The sequence below is a fragment of the Carassius carassius genome, chromosome 10 (assembly GCF_963082965.1).
Source record: "Carassius carassius chromosome 10, fCarCar2.1, whole genome shotgun sequence".
In the NCBI taxonomy this organism is placed as follows: domain Eukaryota; kingdom Metazoa; phylum Chordata; class Actinopteri; order Cypriniformes; family Cyprinidae; genus Carassius; species Carassius carassius.
This window is the reverse complement of record NC_081764.1, coordinates 27,654,820-27,676,816: the sequence shown is the minus strand read 5'-3', so window position 1 is coordinate 27,676,816 and position 21,997 is coordinate 27,654,820. Positions and strand designations below refer to the sequence as shown.

General features: G+C 39.2%; 1 protein-coding gene across 1 annotated transcript in view; it reads right to left on the bottom strand.

Annotated features, from left to right (window-relative positions):
* The window catches only part of LOC132152054 (dedicator of cytokinesis protein 9-like), a 122,555-nt gene that overhangs the window by 27,744 nt on the left and 72,814 nt on the right, over nt 1–21,997 (bottom strand). The window contains exons 7-31 of the mRNA XM_059560703.1: nt 20,980–21,114; nt 14,152–14,326; nt 12,923–12,978; nt 11,976–12,050; nt 11,745–11,885; nt 11,386–11,592; nt 10,497–10,619; nt 10,078–10,160; nt 9,867–9,989; nt 9,060–9,139; nt 8,713–8,903; nt 8,448–8,513; nt 8,161–8,253; nt 7,405–7,516; nt 7,063–7,181; nt 5,710–5,796; nt 5,531–5,623; nt 5,311–5,426; nt 5,147–5,216; nt 4,909–5,034; nt 4,748–4,819; nt 4,248–4,394; nt 3,991–4,074; nt 1,256–1,367; nt 351–529 (exon numbers count right to left, since the gene is read on the bottom strand). Of these exons, the coding sequence (XP_059416686.1) occupies nt 351–529; nt 1,256–1,367; nt 3,991–4,074; nt 4,248–4,394; nt 4,748–4,819; nt 4,909–5,034; nt 5,147–5,216; nt 5,311–5,426; nt 5,531–5,623; nt 5,710–5,796; nt 7,063–7,181; nt 7,405–7,516; nt 8,161–8,253; nt 8,448–8,513; nt 8,713–8,903; nt 9,060–9,139; nt 9,867–9,989; nt 10,078–10,160; nt 10,497–10,619; nt 11,386–11,592; nt 11,745–11,885; nt 11,976–12,050; nt 12,923–12,978; nt 14,152–14,326; nt 20,980–21,114 (2,865 nt within the window). The remainder of the gene's footprint in view (nt 1–350; nt 530–1,255; nt 1,368–3,990; nt 4,075–4,247; nt 4,395–4,747; nt 4,820–4,908; nt 5,035–5,146; nt 5,217–5,310; nt 5,427–5,530; nt 5,624–5,709; nt 5,797–7,062; nt 7,182–7,404; nt 7,517–8,160; nt 8,254–8,447; nt 8,514–8,712; nt 8,904–9,059; nt 9,140–9,866; nt 9,990–10,077; nt 10,161–10,496; nt 10,620–11,385; nt 11,593–11,744; nt 11,886–11,975; nt 12,051–12,922; nt 12,979–14,151; nt 14,327–20,979; nt 21,115–21,997) is intronic.

Genomic DNA, 21,997 nt, shown 5'->3' with positions numbered 1-21,997 from the left:
AAAATAAGCCCGTAAAGCTCAAATCTTGTTTAAAACTGCATTTCTCAGACTAATTGTGCATGTACATTATAAAGTAAAAAATTTAAAACAGCCAGTGCCTCTATTAAAATGTTTATTGGCTCATTTAACTGAATGGCAGAGCTTCCACACTGCTTGTTATGGTTTCATGTTTCCACCCACTGTACTATATATCACTTAAATCCACACTGTACTGTACTATATATCACTTTAATACATACTTATTTGTTTAGCCACTGCAAGTTGCTAAGGCAGTTACAAAATTAAGAAAACCCTTAGTGCATACCCCCTTAATTTTATAACAGTTATTTTTGTTGCAACTGGGCACTGACCTTTAAGGCATAGCGATCGTCAAATGTGTGTTTGATCATCAGACTCTTGAGAACCTGAATGGCGATCTGATGGACTTCCCCAAACTCCTGAAGAGCCCCACACACCTCCCTCAATAACAAACCCACTAGAAAGTGGTTCCTGCAGAAATCATCCGTCAATGAATAGTCCAACTGTAGATCTATGAGGACACAGAGAAAAGAAAGAAAGAGAAAGACATCACACCACAAACACTGAATGCAACCACCAGCTTATTTAAAACTGCATGTGTTTGACAGTTTCAGCTCAAATATCCTGTTTCAGCTCAAATATCCTTTTTATTATCTTATAATAAAACAGAAAAGCAATGATTTGAAATTGTGCACTTTCACTGATACAGCAAATGACAATAAACACACATACACAAGATGATTTCACAGAAAGACTTAACAGCCAGTTCATGGACAGTTATTACAAAACAAAGGTTTTAAACTCCCAATCAAACATCTAGAATGAATTAGCTTATATTGCACATCAACATATGTAAGACAGAATGAAGTACATCCATTCCACATCAGGAATGAAACCATCATGGCAGTTATGACACTGAAGAGAGACATGGACTGTGTCATTAAGATTAAACACATGAATACTGTTCAGTGCCTGGCAAGCAGGACTGCTCACCTACTCTTCTGGCATGAGTTTTCTTAATGTGACACAGAAAAGCTAGCAAACACAGATAAAGAAGAAACAGTGGAAAGGCACAGCAGAAAAGCAACAGGTACAGAATGCTCAAAGGTCGGAAGCCACAAAGAAAGGAAAGCATCTAATTCTCCTGGTGAACAACTTAACCTTTCAAGAGAGACACAAGACAATTTCTTAGACCATTTCAATAACAGTGTGCCGTAGAATACTGCTGTATGTTTACCTTGAAACCTCTGAATGCGGCCCTTCCCAAAAGGCATGGGCAGATTGAGGGGGACGTAGTGTTCATGATTGCACACCACCCGCAGAAACTCAAACTTAAACTCATACAGTGTCTGCAAGACACAAAGAGACACAATATTATATTATATTATATTATATTATATTAATTATATTATATTATATTATATTATATTATATTATAATATTATATTATATTATATTATATTATATTATATTATATTATATTATATTATATTATATTATATTATATTATATTATATTTTGAAAAAAAGTTATAATTTCACTCAACAATGATCTTTACTTCAAATAAATGCTTTTGAACTTTCTATTCATTAATATAAAAACATATCATGGCTTTCACACAAATATTAAGCTGAGCAACTGTTGATAATCAACCCTGATAATTATAATGATCACCAAATCAGCATTTTTAAACGATTTCTGAAGAATCATGTGACTCAGAAGACTGGGGAAATGACTACTGAAAATTCTGTGTTGCTTGCCTCCATAATATATTAAAATAGAAAACAGTTATTTTAAATTGTAATAGTATTTTAAATATTACTATTTTAATATATTTTTGATTTAAAAAATGTATCCTTGTGTAAGAGATTTCTTTCAAAAACTTAAAAAAAAATCTTACAGACCCCAAACCTCTTATTATATTATATAATATTATTAGGGATGTAACGATTCACTCAACTCACGATTCGATTCGATAATTTTCACAAAATTATATTTAAGACAAATTATTAATTAAATGTGTCCTTTTATTATTGCTTGGACAAAATGTTTTACATTTCTTTGTGAAATTGATATATAACTATAATAATATACTAATATAGCACTTGCATATTATTGCTCTTTTGATGGTTTTGATTGCTTCTATTGTCCTCATTTGTAAGTCGCTTTGGATAAAATCATCTGCTAAATGACAAAAATTAAATAGAATGGAAATGTAAATAATAAAACTAAATTGAAATTTTAAAACAAGCCTTAAATCAAATAAATAACACAAATAAAATAAATCTCTTCATATAAACAAAATAAGACTTTGTCTGTGCTGTTTCCATTTAAAATTAGAGACAACCCCTGCATTTTAATCATGATCCAAACAAAGATGCTGCCTACGTGCAATATGAGCAGTTTTACACTTAAATTAGATTGTAATTGTATAGAAATTAGATTAATTTAGATTTTTTAAAGCAAAATTGAATGGTTTGACTTCATAATGCACATAAAAATATCTGCATGAAACAGCAGACGAGCTGAATAAGATGCAAATTCACTCTCTGCCAGCAGATGGCGCTTAAATAGTTTCCTTGGTTTCTGCTGTAAACAAAGCAGTGCTACACTTATGAACTTTAATATGCATTATACAGAGGCAAGATGAAAAGAAAAAATACCATCTAATTTTTTTAAAAGACAGTAAGTTTCCCTCAGACATGCATTGATATAAACTCCTACCCGTAACTGAATCGCAATTTGTTTAGCATCTCAACCAATTTGAATTGTCACATATTTAAATTTAAAAACATTTCAACCGGCTCGCGGTTAATCGTTACATCCCTATTATATTATATTATATTACATTATATAATATAATATTATACTATATTATATTATAGCTAACACTATTATAAATATATAATAATAACTTTCATTAATAAATCATTAACAAGCATTATATAATGCTTAACAGATCATTAGTTAATATACATTCAAATAGCTAGATATATGCAATAATGTGCTTGTCAGTGTTTACTAATAAACTTATTAAACATTACCTAATGATTATCAGATCATATTCATGTAAATGAAAATACTTACAAATTTCATTAAACTTTTAGTTCATATGACCATGTACTTTTTGTGTTTCAAGCATTTAGCAAAACTTAACTAACCATCTTTACACAAACATTGTTACAGTAGCTAAAAGTCCATTTAGAAATGATGAATAGTCTCAACTTTAGATTGGGTACTGCAAAAACAAGAGTAAGTGATTGGTAAAGATGACTAAAGAGGGTGAATTCAGGTCATTCGGACACTTTTTGCCCTAATCGTTTTGAGATTATTTTTGCTCATAAAAGTACTAATGTTGAGTAAATGTTTATACAAATTTACAAATGTTGAATAATTTCTACTTTAGATTGGGTACTGAAAAAACATGAACAAATAATTAATAAATGATTTGTTAAGGTGTAAATACTAGTGTAAAGACCAAATATATGACCTTTACAGACTGTGATTACGAGTTCATGAATAATATATTAACATGAATAATTTGTGAATTGCTTAAAATGAAAAATTACGGTATTTTTTCCACAACATTTGTAAATATTAAATAATTTGTAGATTTTTTAAAAGTGTATGATCATATAAAAATGTATGACATTTGTAAACATTATCCAATGACCCATTAAGCATTATATAATGTCTGTTAATGATTTATTAATGACGCTTTAATCATTGTAAATCATATGTCAAAAGTGCATGATCATATGAATTGAAAGTTTTGCAAGCATTTTAATTTACAATGCAATAATGATCTGTTAATCATTAGGCAATGTTTAATCAATTTATTAGTAAACATCAACAAGCACATAATCTCATATTTTTAGCTATGTGAATATATATTAACTAATGATCTGTTAAGCATTATATAATGTTTGTTAATTATTTATTAATGAAAGTTATTATAAAGTGTTACCGTACCTTGGGATCTCCAGTTACAAAACAGGAGATGTAGTTGTTTATCTGCTTGAAGACAAATCCTCGATCCATAAAGGTAAAACAGCGCTGTAGGACAGTAAGTGAGAAGATACTGTTATTAAATGAATTAAAATCGTCATAAATGTTACAAGCCTTCAAATACAACTCTCAGGAACTCGGATGTCTCACTGAGACCTCTTTGCAGATAAAACGCTCAAATATCGGTCAGAGTTTCTGTGTATAAAATCAACTGGTTACACCTTTATGAAGACGGCCAGGCTATGGTTGGCATTGCGGGCAGCATCCAGATTGTCCTTATACTTCTGGGTGATGTGGGGCATCAGCATGTTCACCAGTGTCTCCACAGCATGGTGGAATGAAGCTGTGAATCGCTGGTTCCTGGACAACTACGGTACAGACACAACACAGCTAAGACAATTAATAAATGGAACATGGTAAACTATTAAATACGGCAAAAACCACTGTAAACTGTTTCCAAAGTCCACAGTTATTGCAGTTACCTTTACTATGGTAATACCTTAATACAGGGTCTCTTTCAAGAGAGTGAGAAGCTTTCAGAATCTTTTTTATTTTTTATTTATTTAATTTTCATTGTTAATAACAGTGAAGGCAAATACCAAGTTTTCAGTTTTAACCAGGATATTTTGACAAAAACTATGGTTAACACAGTAAATTTTTGGGAACGTGAAGGTACATTTTTAGTAAAGGAGAGCTTACTGAGGCATATAATTGTGTGTACCTTGACCTTGCCACTTTCCATCAGGTACTGTGCCATTGACTTCACAAGAGCTTCAAAAAAATACCACGAATACTGAAACACACGATTATACATTTAAACCACGGACAAATAAAACTCATAACAAACTTGTTGAGATTTAAGAGTTTTAAAACATAAACTACCTTGAGAAGCTTGTTGCTGGTTAGGAAGTCGGTTGAAGGCTTTAAAATGGATGTCATGGCCTTGGCCAGTTCCTCGTGCACTGTCTTACTGTTATTGGTTGAATAGGACTCTGTTTTAAACACATACTGGAATAACAGGAAGAAAATCATGTAACCAAGATTTACTTTAGAAAGTGCAAAAAAGTATGTCACTGTACATTGCAATTAATATGATTCAATGTTTCAGAACTTGATTTACCTTCACATAAGACCTCAAGTAGTGTTCTAGACCCTCTTCATGGCACTGAGCAACAATGTGGACCATGACCCTGTAGGGGACACAAACAGATAACAAGAGGGTATGTGAGACAGCAAGAGAAAGACCACATATTCTGATTTTTTGGGCAACTCCTATTCTCTCACCTGGTGGTGTTTACAGCCACATCCTCATTACTGGTGCTGGTCAGAATATGAACCAGCTGGTTTAAAATAGTCGACAGGAAGTTGATCATAACATGACCTTCCATGGCATGAAGACTCTGTGGATTTATGGGTAATTTTATTTTGGTTTTGTCATTTAACCCACCATAATAAGAATAATTAATGCAGAACAATCCTGCATTTCTAACTTCTCTATGCTCACCTTCAGGTATTTGACGAGCTCACCCTCAGTTGGACAGGTGGCACCAGACTGCATACTCTGGAAATGATGAAAAAAATTGTGCAGGTGCTGATCCTGAGGAGGTGAAAAGACATGCTTAAATTAGATAAATATGGAACATATATATATATGTGTGTGTGTGTGTGTGTGTGTAGTCATACCTGAGTGTAGATGGTAGAGACCAGATGTGTAGACACTTTGAAAAGAGGACGCCCTCCATCCACCCACTTTATCTCAGGACTAGAGTGCTGCAAACACAACACCCATAAAGAAATAAAAACAGTTATACAGTTAAAACAGTTTATTTTGATTATACTGAAAAATCATAAACTGAAATATCTATTTAATGTATTTCTCATATACAGCAATGAGATTAAATGAAGGGAAAACAGAGACTTTTGCTGAATTTGTGCCATGTGTTATAAAGCCATGACTTCTCATATTTCCTAATTTAATTTTCTTGAGAAAAGAGCCAACTAATCTTTTGTATTTGTGTATGTCTTAATGTGTCTCAAAAGGGATCCCAAGAAAGTCAGAGATTTCAGTATAAACACAAAAAGATTTCTCGTTAAATTAAAAAGACCTCCTGATCTGATCTGTACAGCTCTTTATCCTCCTGATAATAATAGTAATTTTTTTCTAGTTTTATTTCAATAATGACAAGTCTCTGAATAGTTTCAGCATGTTATGGATATGAAAATGCATTGGTTATAGCGGACTCGACCTGGTAAAGGTTTTGATTCTGGTGCAGTTGCAGTGCAAGTAGACAGACTCACTGCTGTGAGCATGTCAGATACTGGATGTTGCTACTTCATGAATAGCCATACATAAATCCTGTAGCAGATCTAGACAGGTGGAGCTGGGAGAGGTGGAAGGTTTTAGAGGAACTTTATAGTGTGCTGCAAGACCAGCTTACAATGAACACTGCACCAGATAATTTAAAATGTTGAGCAAACAGTCTAATTGCCTGCAGAATCAGCAGAGGCAAATCAGAATCAGAATCAGAATCAGAAATCAGAAAGAGCTTTATTGCCAAGTATGCTTGCGCATACAAGGAATTTGTTTTAGTGACATAAGCTTCCAGTAAACAGAGACAACAAAAAAAAAAAAAAAAAAAAAAAATCAGCTGCATAGTGATAAACAATGTGGCTGCTAGCAGATTGCATATCATGACTGAACTAAAACTAGTCATTTATGGAATTTAAGGAAAAATATCTCTGACAAAGTTGATTCATCAATGTAACATAACTTAGAGACCAAAATAGTCTCCAGTTTTATTAAAGAGCACAACTTCCTGTGTAAAACTGGTAGTATGCAATTCGATCCACTCAGACAAAAGATCAATAATAAATAGACGTAGAAATTCACAAAGTTTATCCAAATAGCAAATAAGACGACACAAAGGCTCAATTGCTATACAAAGAACAGGCACAGGTTCACATTTGGTCAGCAAATGGTTGAAATTTTTGCCAAGAAGGGCAAGTTTTTGTTATGACTGTCCATAGTGGGTTTACCTTGCTTACACCCTCCTGGCAGCTGAGGTAACCATTTGGTAGGTTGAACGCCACAGAGATGTGTTGCTCACTCATAACAACACGACCATCTTTAAGCAGAGGAAGCCAGGCAGAGCCGACTGACAGAGAAACAGACAGACAATGAGAGTATAGTTCGTGTTAGAGAAAACATTCAGCACATCCAAAAAACATTTCATGCGACTGGCTGATTGGTATGCCTCTCTGATAATGCTGCAGAAATTTTAAGGATTCAAAGAAAAAGAAAAAAAAGAAGAAACAAGTTCCTGGAGCTCTACACCATTCCTCAAAATATTAACACTGTCAGTGACCAACATGCTGTACCTGGGGTCTCCACTATGTCCCGCTTTTTCGTGCTGCTGTCACAGCTGATGTGGTAAAAAGTGAAGAGCAGGTGATGCTTTTCATTAAGTTGTGTGGGCAACTCAATTTTTATCTGCAGTACACAAACATACATACAATATGATTTAAAGAAAAAAAAATATTATAAGAACACTCTGAAACATGATATATTCAATATCTACACAACAAACATGGGATCAGGAAGGACATAATCATGAATAATAAAAAGATATAAATGTAAACACAGATTATGTACATTTAAAAAAAAACAATGATCAACTTTCTCATATTTGGATACCTTAACCCACTACTATCATTACATTAAGGATATTCAGAAAATGATTCAATTTTGTATATGTATAAAAATTCCCATCCAAATATTACTATATTAAAATATTAACTATATTGTTTCTATTATTATTATTATTATTATTATTATTATTATCAATATATCACAACAATTTGAGTGAAAAGTTGAAATAAAAATGTTACTTAAAATTTAGAATTTTGCAGTATTTTGTTTGTCCTCCATTGGCTCTACTGACATCAGTACTCAAGTTATTTTTGCAAAGTTTGTGCAAAGCCTACTGATAACATCATAACATTTCTGTTTACACTTTTTACTAAATCCTACAACAGTTTTTCAATATGGTCTCAAATTTTTGGACCACACTCTATACAGCATATTATTTCCTGCTTGGCACCCTATAAAATAAATATTGGCGCCCCATTCATCACCTCATCATAAAACTCTGGATTCTGCTGGTGGTGCAGAACTGCTGCATAGGCATGTTTGGTGAAGAGAGTACCTCCTGGACGACCATAGATACACTATACATAACAGGGACGCACAAACAGAGCACATTTTTTTTTAAGTTATTGGCATTTATAACTTTATTTCAACAGGACAATGCAAGCAAGGACAGAAAACAGTGGGAGAAGAGAGATGAGAACAGGCTCAAGATAAAACCTTGAGAATTTATTGTGTATCAAGTCATAATAAAGGTCTTGGGGCAGCCTTGTACCTCCAGTGGTTGGGCATCCTCTTCATCTGACTCCCTGAATTCCACACATACTGCGATGTTCCTTGCCTGAGTCGCGTAAGATAAAGACAGAACATGAGCCAAAAAACTGCTTACTATCGAACCCCTAAGTGCATGTTTTATGAGTGACGGATGTGAGCCTTCATTACACTGACCATCTCATATGTCAATAGATTTGGCTTGAGGGCACTAATTTTGCAAGAAAATTGAAAAAGCAAGAAGCTTTCAGCTAATAATGCTAGTGTACCTTGGCAAAAGACTTCTGGTTGTCATATTTGAGGTGTTTGGGATAGACGTAGAGATGATTGCTGTAGGTGGTGAAAGGCTGAGAGCACTTGGCCATACAGGGAATAAACTCCTCCACCTCCAACAGAACACCAGTGCTTGGCCCATTACTCTCAAAAGGCCTCACTGGGATGTAGGATGGAGTGACACAATCTAGCCAATGGTGAGAAAATCAGAGTTCAAGTGATCAATTAATTGCACACAAGGAAGGCACAGAATTTCTGGAAATTAGGGTTGAAAACATTATGAAAATATCAGAAAGACATACATTATGTTAGGGTTACATTAACAAATATTTTGAAGACTTACTAGCCACATCAGGAGGCACATTATCAATGGTCACATCCAGGTTACCCAAGATGATGGGTAGTTTAGCCATCTTCTCAGGTCTGTGGATACCGTTTAGACAAATACACTAGCGGTCAAATATTTCTTTATTTTTGTGTCATCTCTTAAGCTCACCAAGGCTGCATTTATTTGATCAAAACTACAGTAAAAATCATAATATTGTAAAATATTGTTATGATTTAAAAGACTCTATTTTAATATATTTTAACATTTAATTTATTCATGTGATGGCAAAGCTGAATTTTCAGCAGCCATTACTCCAGTTTCACATTATCCTTTAGACATCTTTGTAATATGTTGATATGATGTAATATGCTGATATGATGCTTATTATTATCATTAATGTTACAAAATATTTATTTGAAATAAATGCTGTTCTTTTGAACTTTGTATTCATCAAATGTATAATTTAAAATATATTCAAATACACAATAGTTCTTTCACAATACAACTATTTCATGTATTTTTAGGGAGCTTTTTCATAGACCACTTTCAAAAACATTTAAACATCCTAATTATTCTAGTGTACAGTACATTTACTGTATATTCGAAGCTCATATATCTGTAGGAGGCCTTAAAAAAGTGCCCCTCTGAGAGGTACTACAAAACACATTCCTAACAATGGGACCATCCACAGCTCCAAAAACACTACAGAAGAAAATATTTCCATTTAAAATCCATTTTTTCAATATACTGAATCTACTGTATTGTAAAAGGGACAGGAATCTCTAGTGTAGACAAGTCCGATGACATGAGGTGAATACTGACTTCCTAAAATCCGCCAGCAGTTTGAAAAGATCCTCTTCTGAGAGTTTATTACTGTCTTGCCGGTACAGCGCAGAGAACCGAGCGCTTTTATCCAAAGTCCCTGAGGCATCTTTAAACACAGTCCTATGGAAAAGAACAAAAAGATTAAATATTGTGTTTGACACTACACACAGAGAGAAGAACAAAACCTTTCCAGGCTGTTTTGGCTCACCGGGCTGCCCATGCGAAAGGCATCCTGTATTGGCCCAGTCTGCTGCAGGCCATCTTGGCATTCTTCAAAACCTTCTGAGCAACCTGTGAAGCAAAACACACATATTGTTCCCCACAACCTCTCCAGAGACATTTTATTAACATTTAGCTGGGCAGAGAGCATGTTCCTGGCAGCCATGCAGAGGTTTTGGATGGTATCATTGTGTAGTTTTAGGCAGGATATTGTGGGATGTGGTAGAATTGTTTAAAAGTTTATGGCCTAAGCCCTGATAATCCTTATCCTTATCCTTGTAATAACCACTTATTGTTTTGATTGACAGTGTGTATTTGGTTCTTGTGTTTTGTTTGGTATATGAGTGTGTATATGTGTGGGTCAGCTGTTTTGTTTCTGTATGTGTGTAGTTGTGTTAGGTTCATTGCCTTGTTGGAGTCGGAGCTCTTCATGTAGGGCTCAGCGCAGTGAGTAATGCCTCCCTGCAGAACTTTCTCGATTCGAGCAACCAGGAAGATGTCAGGGTGAGGACACGTCACAGAGAAGACACCCTGAAACACAAATGAGCACAGAGCCTTCTCTTACTGAAAAGATTGTGTATTTCAGTTATGCATCCTTTTTCCAAAAGAGGATGTCCCCAAAGGGAGGTTAGATATAGATAACTTCTGGGACAAATTGTATCCTTCCATCCATCCATCCATCCATCCATCCATACATCCATCCGTGTATCTACAGTATAGTGTTGGGCAATATGGTCATTTTTGAAATCGTCATATCTTCAGCCCTTGAGATCGAAAATACACAATATTATCGTGCATGGGTTGGGCAAGAGAGAGACTCTCTGTTTTTGTCCTAGCATAACTTTTTGGTGTTTTAAACCATGCAGGTGCGCGAGAGAGAGCCAATGGAATCACCAATAATCGAAAAAATATACTTTCAAACTGATAAATATACTGATAAACCAACGTTAAATATAAAAATACTGTATTTAAAACAGCTAGTTCATATATAGTCGGACGCAACTGTCATATCGTGCATCCTGTGACAAATTTGTCGCATCTGCGCACGGAAGTTATCAGTCTAAATGTTCTGCAAATACACAATACTATTGTCTATCGACACAACCCTACTACAGTATCCATCCTCCATCCATACATCCATCTGTAGTATCCGTCCATCCACCCATCCATCCATCTACAGTATCCATCCAATCCATCCATCCAATCCATCCCTCCATCCATTTATCCATAGTATACTGTATATTTATACATCCATCCATCCAACTGCCTCTGAAAATTGATTGTTCGGTCCTCTTACTTTTTTGGGGTACTGCAGCATCCCCTCCAGCAGTTCACTAAGCAGTGTTTCTTGGTGAGGTGTGTCCACCCCTCCGTTTATCTGCATGCTGGGTGGTGGGATCATGGATCGGACCAGCGGGTGGTTTAGATCGACATGAAAGTCTGCAGATATTTTTCGGCTGTTCTGCACATCAAACAGTGAAAGCACCAGGAAGAAGGGCTCCACCTGAAGAAAACAGTTAAGCTGTATCGAATCTGTACCAGAAGTATGGGTTGAGCTACAAGTTGACACGTTGGACCAATTCAACAAACAGAGGAATGTTTGCAAGCACCCCACAATGTTTGCAAGGAACCACTGTGATTGTGTGTGAAGCTTACGTTAGTAGTAGGACCCTCCTCGTTCTCTGCTACACAGCTCTGAAGGTTGAAGGACAGATCATTGCAGCTCACCAAAACTCTCTTCCCAAACTTCTCCTCAAACTGCTTCACATCAGGTTCGATGCCAGACAAATCGAGTCTCTACAGGCCAAAACATACACACATAGCATAAAACCAGCAGCTCACCTTGTGATTTAATGGATTTTTTATTTTAATAGAGCTGTGGCTCACCTGTGTGTCAGGGTCCAGAGTGAAGAGTTTCAGACGAGTTTCAGTCCTCATCTTGGACTCAATGTCTCTTGCACTCTGGAAAGCAAAAACAGGATGCCAATCACTAATTACAGAAGCTGATTGTGTTTCCTGTTCCGTCATATTGCGTGACAAAAATCTACTATAAAAATACTATTTTGTCTTGGCTTCCAGTGTAATATGTAAAAATTAATGTACATGAGAGATAAAATAACAAGATAACAGAAATTTGTTTCAGAGAATATATCTGAAAAATTTATTTTCTACTCTATTGACAGTCTTTTAAGATTTTTAAATGAGTAATTATTAAACAGTAGGAAGACAAGAAATATTTCTTTTGTAAATTTGTAACTTAATTTTCAATTACACAATTATTGGTTGTCTATTTTTACAGTGTTACTTCTGAAGTAAATGCATCACATTTTATGAAAGTTTAGATATTTTACAGCAAAACAAAACAAAAGAAATGCTATAAAGAATTCAAGATCATTAAAGTGAGATATATAAAGGGATGTGAGAGAAAATATTCTGAGTTTAGAGAGAAAAGGCGCCTAGATGATTGATTCCAGGGAGGAGAGAGACGGCAGACAGGAGAATAAAGAGCGAGATAGAGATGAGATGTGTGTGTGTCTATGTTCCAAAGTGTGGGTGGTTCATTGTGGAATGGTTGGAAAACATCAGACGAGAGGACTAAGGGTGTGTGGAAAAACTGTTGATGTGTAGAGAAAGGGCAGACAGTGAGGACGCCAGCATTGAGATCATTCTACAGTCAAGACAGAAGGCAAAAACCAGTATTCACTTTCACACACACACACACACACACACACACACACACACACACACACACACACACAAACTGTAGATGATTGTTTGTATAACCAGCTAATCAGGAGATCATGTGTCTATATGTGAGTATTTGTTCACAATACCTGAAAACTGTCCTGAAAATTCCCCGGTGAGATGTCTGTCTTGCCCAGCTCATCGTCTGTGTGAGAGAAAACACACTTGCTGTACTGAAACTCTCAAAACCAGAAAACAAACTCATTAGTCCTATTGTATATAAATCAACATGTAGTGACTAGGAGAACTGTCAGATAACAGTGTCAAATCATAACAACAAACACAAAAATGTGGCTGCTCAAATATTAAAGCTGTCAAACAAAATTTTTGTGATTAAAAAGTGAGTGGATGTTGTGAGTGGATGTAGGAGTTTCCCAGAGTTTACAGCAATACAGTTTCTAAGGTGTTTTGAGTGGTTTTAAACATTAATACCTGTATATGTGGTTATTAGTGTTTTGGTTAGTTGCTAGGGTGTTGCAAGAGTATTGTGGGTAGTTACTAGGGTGTTACTTTGAAGTTTCTTAGGTATTCCAAATAATAAAAAAAGTGGTTGCTAGGATGATGATACTGGTTTCTAAGATGTTGATGGTTGCTAGGGTGTTAGGGGTGGTCACTAAGGATTATGTAGTTTCTTTTTTAAACATGTTAATATTAAAACATATTAAACATGTTAATTTGTTCAATATGTGGTTTCTAGGGTCATCTCCTCAGCATGATTTGAGGTCTCTTTGATGTCCATAGAATAAACATTGCGAGACAAGTTAGGCGCCAAAGTTTAATTCTTAGGGTCAGAAGTTTGTTCAGATCCCAGACCCTAAGTATGACTAATAGCAACAGCCATGCTCACTTTAGCAAGCTCCTCTAGTAATTAGTTATATTTGGTTGAGCACTTTGATTGGCCGACAGGTGTTTATTGTTTTATTCGAGGCGAGAAGAAATGTACTGTCCTTTGAAACTCATCAAATGTAAATAAAGACTCCCAACCTCCACTCCTGTGTGAAATTCAAAGGGTTTAAGAGGTGTTAAGTGTTACTGTTTGTGTATGGCTATGTGGACGTCAGTTCAGGAGTGTTGGCTAGTATATGGATCTATCTATTAAAAGACGTTAGAAGTGTGGGTGGTCTCTTCTAAGAGCACATACACATGTATGAGACATGACCACACCAGTTGACTCTGTAATTACATGTCTGAATACTCAAACTGTGTCAACAATCTTTTATTATCATATAGTAATGTATCAATGCATGTCAGCGAACATATATTAAATCAATACACACATATGTGAACTGCAAACACTCTTACTAGCCCAAACACACACCATCGTGTATTTCTCCATTCCTCCTCTCCTGCATGACGAGTTCAAAGCTGCTGTGGAGGATTTTGTTGAGGGTGTTAATCCAGTCATCCATCTCTCCTTCACTGTCTGCAGCCAGAAGATAAGTGCTTTTATCCTGCATCTTCAGCTCAAATGCAAAACGACGCACCTTACTGTTCTGCACACAGACACAACAGAGTAAGAGGGGCATTCCAAATCATGCCACTTGTACTCAATAGCATAGCTCATATCATTTACCGTTGTAAGAATTTGATTAGAATATTTCTTAGTTTATTGAAATTGGACTTTTGATTGGTATCTTGACAAGTTTAAGACATTGTTGATCTCAGATCTCTTATAAAACTTACTGGAGTATTAGTGAGGTTTTTTTTTGAAGAAGAAAATTCTGAGAAAGAATAGATTCTGAGAAGTAAAATCTTTACTTGATCTCCATTTTTTTTCTTACCTATGGGAATGTGAGAGTACCTAAGACTTTGGAATGATTTTACACTTGATTAATTTATGATGAATTTATACCAGAAATGGAAATTATATCCATCCTGCAGCAGGAGCTGAAAGCCATTTATTCCTAGACATCTGCTGAGGAATATCTGGCTGCTTTGCATGGGCACCTGTTGAAATGCTTAGGATTTGGATCTAGAAATAACTGTTACTCTTTCTATTTTGTCTGAAATGTGGAAAACAGACAAAAAAAAACATATGTTGAAAACAGACAAAACAGGTTGTGCATACCAAAGGAGTACTTTATTGGCCTGGTGAATCGAGGAATGCGATCACATTTGCGCACACACTGAGCACACCACAGGAGAAAATGGAAATAATTGACCCAGGGAGAAATCATGCTTGAATTAGCCCAGACTTCATCTTTTCCCATGATGAACTGCCTTTTTGCATTATTGACACACTATTTTCCGATTTAATACTGTTCAGCTGCTTAGTCACAATCTGTATTGTTAAAAGCGCTATATACGTAAATAAAGGTGACTTGACTTGGTCTCTCGCCCGTTTTTATCTTTTTCTTTTTCTTGCAACCCTGAGCAGCCTCATCTGAGGAACTGGTTATCCAAACACTGATATCCCCTTTTGGTCGAGACAAAGGAAGGGACTCGTGAGGATGTTATTAGAGATCAGAACTCATGCTATAATTTGCTTTGTGTTGCAGTAAATACACAAAACAAAGCATTTATTCTTCTGGCGCCCTTTTGAACTTTAAAGGAATGTTCTGGGTTCAATACAAGTTAAGCTCCATCGATAAAAGTATAATGCTAACTTGGTTTGATCCCTCAGTTTAAAAACTACAGTCAATTACAGCAGAATAAGCTATAATATAAGTAAACAGACTGATACGTAAACATAAATATCATTTTTGTTACACACTGAATACATTTGTACACATCTGATTATCATAATTTTACAAAAAAAAAAGTTTTTACAAACATTTTAATACTATTTATTTATTTAGAAATATTTATTATTAGTATAAGTTTATTATGAGTTGTACCACATGACATTGTAAAACCTTAACAAACCTTAAAAATGTCAAATTATATATTTTAAGACTTTGACACAGATATGACACAGGTATTATGAGGGGTCTGCTTGAATATTTCATGTTTTTTATGCAGGAATTTAAAGAAAAAAATTGCTATACATATTTTTAAGATAAAATAAAAGATTATAAAGCATGTCATATAGTTTTCTTTTCAGACATTTCTTGAGGAAAGGCTTTTTTCTTTCTTTATGAGATGAGGACAGTAATATAAAGCCTTTTATGTTTTACTTTATGCTTCCATCGAAATACATTTTCCGCACACTACTCAAGTCCGCATCATTACAGAAAAATACAAAGTACAAAAAATGCATGTTTCGATGCAAACTTAGTAATGTGCAGAATCAACTGTATATTTATGTAACTGTATTTTAGGTATATGTGGTATTATATGTATTTAATTTAGAAATTAAAAACATGTTCATAATAGAACAGGTCTATTTTTTTATCCAAAATTAAAAAAAAATTATTACATAATATATGCGTGTGTACTGTGTATATTTATTATGTAGCTATAAATGCACACACATACATGTATATATTTAAGAAAAATATTGTTTTGTTTATACATTTTATATATATACTGTGTGTATATATATATATATATATATATATATATATATATATACATATATATATATATTAGGGCTGCATGATTAATCGCATGTGATTGTCAGTAAAGCCAGTTCCCTTTTAGTCGGTCACATTCGTCGTTACGAATGGGATCTCGCCCGAGAGCCCAATCACCTTCGAGTGGTACAAAACGAGCCAATGGTACACAAAGTACCTTGGTAAGCGGAATTTGCATCGCGAGCTCCACCCCGCAGAGCGGGTATATAAGGAGCAGCGCAAGCAACTCGCATTCAATTCACGGGTCGATTTGCGTTTTTTTAAAGATGTCATTTCGCCCGTGTGTTTCTGGGTGCGGTCGATACATCGCTCCTCGTGACGGCCACAATCGCTGTGTCACATGTCTGGGCTTCCAGCACGCTGAGACTGCGTTTGTGGATGGCTCATGTTCTCATTGCGGGGACATGACCATCTCGGCGTTGAGATCGAGACTTGATTACCTTAAAAGGTATAGAGTCCCCTCTGCCACACCCCGTTCTAGCTCCTCTTCTCGTAAGAGGGCTACTTCGGCTGGTGGCCAGGGTGATCTGAGGGTTACTGTGTGGGCTTCCCCGACGAGCCAACCTCCTCGGGCCACACCCCCCTCACATACGCCACAGCCGGTTGAGTTTCAGGATGAGTTTGCTGGACCCTCTCAGGCTCCTGACATCTCATTCGGGGCTCGCGAAGAGGACCGTATGTCCATCGCCGCATCACAAGGCGGGCTTGAGTCCACGGGAGATGAGGATTCGGCTGCGTGGCCTCCCTCGGGAGTGCCAGCGTTGTGCTTTCCCGGGCAGCAGAGAGCATCGGGCTTGAGTGGAATCCTCCGCCCTGTCCAGAGCACTCGAGGCTGGATGAATTGTTCCTGGGGGCTGCTCATGCGGATTGCCAGCACCCCTCTCTGGTTCCTTTCTTCCCGGAAGTGCACCAGGAAGTAACCAGTTCATGGAAGGCACCTTTAACTGCCCGAAATCGTTCTGGTACTTCCTCCGCCTTCACTGTCCTCGATGGCGGGGCGGCCAAGGGGTATGCTGGGATTCCCCCGGTGGAGCGTTCTGTTGCGATGCAACTGTGTCCACAGAGCGCCTCCACTTGGCGTGGTGGTCCCATGCTGCTCTCCAAGGCCTGTAAGTTCTCATCCACACTTGTGGCCAAGGCTTACAGAGCTGCGGGTCAGGCTGCTTCTGCCCTGCATGCCATGGCCTCACCTCAGGTCTATCAAGCCAAGCAGCACGAGGGCAGTGCTGACCCAGGGGTTTTGCAGTAAGCTCTCACTGCTACCGACCTCGCTTTCCGGGCGACGAAGGTCACTGCGCGCTCCTTGGGTCAGGTGATGTCCACTTTGGTGGTCCAGGAGCGCCACCTATGGCTGAACCTGGCAGACATGAGGGAGTCTGATCGGGCTCAGCTCCTCAACTCCCCGGTCTCCCAGGATGGCCTCTTCGGCGACGCGGTAGAGAGCTGCCCCACTGTGGGTGCGCCAGAGCTCCCCAGGCCTTCCCGCTGGCTCATCCGGACGCTCAGGCTCGGCTACGCGATTCAGTTCGCCCGGCGTCCCCCCAGGTTTCGGGGTGTCCGCGCGATGATGGTGGGCAAAGATGCCCCTGTCATACGCGCGGAGGTCACGACCCTACTGGCAAAGGGCGCGATAGAGCCGGTCCCTCCAGCCGACATGAAGTCCAGCTTTTACAGCCCTTACTTCATAGTACCCAAGAAGACAGGTGGGTTACGGCCAATCCTGGACTTGCGTGCCTTGAACCGAGCTCTGCACAGACTCCCATTCAAGATGTTAATACCCAAGCGCATTTTTGAATGCATTCGTCTGATGGATTGGTTTGCAGCGATCTACCTGAAGGACGCGTACTTTCATGTCTCCATTCTTCCTCGACACAGACCATTTCTTCAGTTTGCTTTTGAGGGGCAGGCATATCAGTACAAGGTTCTCCCATTCGGGTTGGCCCTGTCTCCCCGCGTCTTTACGAAGGTCGCAGAGGGAGCCCTGGCTCCTCTCAGGGAACAAGGTGTCCATATCCTCAACTACCTCGACGACTGGCTGATCCTAGTTCACTCTCGAGAGCGGTTGTGCGAACACAGGGATCTGGTGCTCAGACACCTCGCCCGACTTGGTCTTCAGGTCAACTGGGAAAAGAGCAAGCTCTCCCCTGTGCAGAGGATCTCTTTTCTCGGTATGGAAATAGACTCGGTCGCCATGTTCGCTCGGCTTACGAACGAGCGCGCGCAGTCACTGCTGAATTGCCTGAGACAATTTGAGGGCAAGAGAGCAGTTTCCACAGAAACTGTTTCAGAGGCTCCTGGGGCATATGGCGTCCGCGGCGGCGGTCATACCGCTCGGGTTACTCCATATGAGACCGCTTCAGCACTGTACTCGAGTCCCGAGATGGGCATGGCAACAGGGAACGCTCCGAGGGACCATCACTCCGGCCTGCCGCCAAAACTTCACCCCATGGTTGGACCCCTCGTTTCTACAGGCCGGCGTGCCCCTAGAACCAGTGTCCAGACATGTTGTTGTGTCAACAGATGCCTCTGCCACGGGCTGGCGTGCCATGTGCAACGGGCATGCTGCGTCGGGCTCCTGGACAGGACCCCGACTTCAGTGGCATGTCAATTGCCTCGAGTTGCTAGCAGTTCGGCTTGCTCTGCATCGCCTCAGGGCCCTGCTGAAGGACAAGCACGTTCTGGTATGTACGGACAACACTGCGACCGTAGCGTACATCAACCGTCAAGGTGGTCTACGCTCCCGCCGCATGTTGCAACTCGCTCGCCATCATCCCTTTTGTGGAGTCACAAGCATCAGAGGTCGCTTCGTGCCATACACATTCTGGGCAGGCTCAATCATGCAGCCGACGAGCTCTCACGGCAGCAGTCTCACCCTGGGGAATGGAGACTCCACCCCCAGTCAGTTTAGCTGATTCGGGAACGATTCGTAGACGCTCAGGTAGACCTGTTTGCCTCTCCAGAAAATTCCCACTGGCAGTTGTTTTACTCCCTGACCGAGGGCACTCTCGGCACAGACGCCCTGGCACACAGCTGGCCGCTGGGCCTGCACAAGTATGCGTTTCCCCCCAGTGAGCCTTCTTGCACAGACGTCGTGCAAGATCAGGGAGGATGAGGAGCAGGTCCTCATGGTTGCGCCTTTTTGGCCCGGCCGGACCTGGTTCCCCGAACTTGTACTTCTCGCGACAGTCCCTCCCTGGCCAATTCCTCTGAGGAAGGACCTTCTTTCTCAGAGACGGGGCACCCTCTGGCACCCACGTCCCGATCTGTGGAACCTACATGTGTGGGTTCTGGAGGGGTCACGAAAGGTTTAGGTACCTTGCCACCTCAGGTCGTAGCTACCATCACTTCAGCTAGAGCCGTGTCCACCAGACACGTCTATGATTTGAAGTGGAACCTCTTCGTCACTTGGTGTTCTTCACGGCGTGAGGACCCCTGGAAATGTCCGATCGGGTCAGTGCTTTCCTTTCTTCAGGAGGGGTTGGAACGAAGGCTGTCTCCTTCCACCCTAAAGGTCTATGTGGCCGCCATTTCGGCTCACCATGACCCTGTTGAAGGTAAGTCTCTTGGGAGGCACGATCTGATCATCAGGTTCCTGAGAGGAGCAAGGAGGCTCAATCTGCCTCGCCCTCAGCAAGTCCCCTCTTGGGACCTCGCAGTGGTTCTATCGGCACTGCAGAGGGCTTCCTTCGAACCCTTGCTCTCAGTAGAGCTAAAGTTTTTATCTTTGAAAACTGCGCTCCTGACAGCTTTGGCTTCAGTGAAGAGGGTCGGGGACCTGCATGCATTTTCAGTTGACGAAGCATGCCTGGAATTTGGGCTGGCTAACTCTCACGTTATCTTGAGACCCCGGCCTGGGTACATGCCCAAAGTTCCCACCACTCCTTTTAGGGATCAGGTGGTGAACTTGCAAGCGCTGCCCCTGGAGTAGGCAGACCCAGCCCTGGCGCTGCTCTGTCCAGTACGTGCGCTCCGCACCTACGTGGGCAAAACTCAGTGCCTTAGGACCTCAGACCAGCTCTTTGTCTGTTACGGAGGCCAGCTGTTCCACTGAACGGCCGGGTCACTGGCTCGGCTCCTCAGCGAAGACTTGAATGAGAGTTGCTCGCGCTGCTCCTTATATACCCGCTCTGCGGGGCGAAGCTCGCGATGCAAATTCCGCAGACCAAGTTACTTTGTGTACCATTGGCTCGTTTTGTACCACTCGAAGGTGATTGGGCTCTCGGGCGAGATCCCATTTGTAATGTCTCCGTTCCCTCCTTCAGGGAACGAGGGTTACATACGTAACCAAGACGTTCTGTGATTATCAGTAAATGTCCATCCCCTGCTTTCAAATTGAGCGGCACTTAATATACAGATTTGTAGTTCGCTGACAAACTACGCAATTTCACATTCATAACCGCATGCGATTCATCTGCGATTATGATGCGGTATTGCGTAGCTTGTCAGCGAACTACGGCTTTGTGTAGTAAGTGCTGCTCCATTTGAAAGCAGGTGATGGATATTTAGTACTAATCATAGAACCAGCTTTACTGATGAGACACGCATGACAATTGCATGCGATTAATCGTGCAGCCCTATTATATATATATTGTATTTTTTAATCATAGATGGATTCTTATACTGGTTGTTACCTGGATGACACCCATGCAGGAGTCCAAGAAGATGGTTCCCTTAGGTTCTTTAGATATTTTCTCATCTTTGTAGAAGTTCAGGTTGTATGATCCATCTCCTAGCTGGGTCAAATAGAAATACCTTCTCTTAAAAGACTAAAGGGAAAAAAAGAGAGAACGCAAAGATCGTTACATGAAAATAGCAGATGTAAACACTCTATGTTTGGATGTTAAACAAGTCAGTGTTTTAAAAATAACATCCAGTGGAATGGGATCATGGGAAAATAAATTAGTGAGAACTTGAAGTTGGTTAGGCCCAACTTCCTGTCTGTGGCATGTTGAGCACAAATCTGCTTCTGAAAGCAGGACTAAGGGTCAGAGCTTGCTCTGCTCTGTCCATGACTGAAAATAACCAGCTAAACACAAAGCTATGCAGGATCTGCGCCCCGTGTCATGTCAATGACATCAACACATGATTCTATGGCTATGTGCAGTATACATACCATGTAAGATATGAAAATCTCATGTATGCGTCATCCAAAAATGACAAGTCTGTCTTCATTTACTCACCTTCAGTTTCAAACCTGTATGAGTTTCTTTCTTCTGTTGAACAAAAAAGTATATATTTTTAAGAATGTTGAAGTTTAAGGTAGCCATTGACTTCCACTGCATTTTTTCCCCCATATTTTGAAAGTCTGGTAATGGCTTCTGTCAGCATTCTTCAAAACATCTTTTCTACTGTGTGTTTAACACAAGAAAGAAACTCATACCTGGTTGGAACAACTTGAGGTAAATTATGATAGAACTGACATTTTTGGGTAGACTATCCATTTAATGAATTAAATCAGTGATGCTTTATAGCTTAAAAGTTTAAAATAGTAGTACTTTTTTTGTTTCATATCAGAAGACAGTTTCATCAACTGGGGTCATATGAATTAAGATTGTTTAATTTGTGTGTGTTTGAGAGGTGAGTAAATGATGAGAGAATCTCATTCATTCATGCATTGTGGTGGCAACAAAATAGTTTACTCCTTTTAGA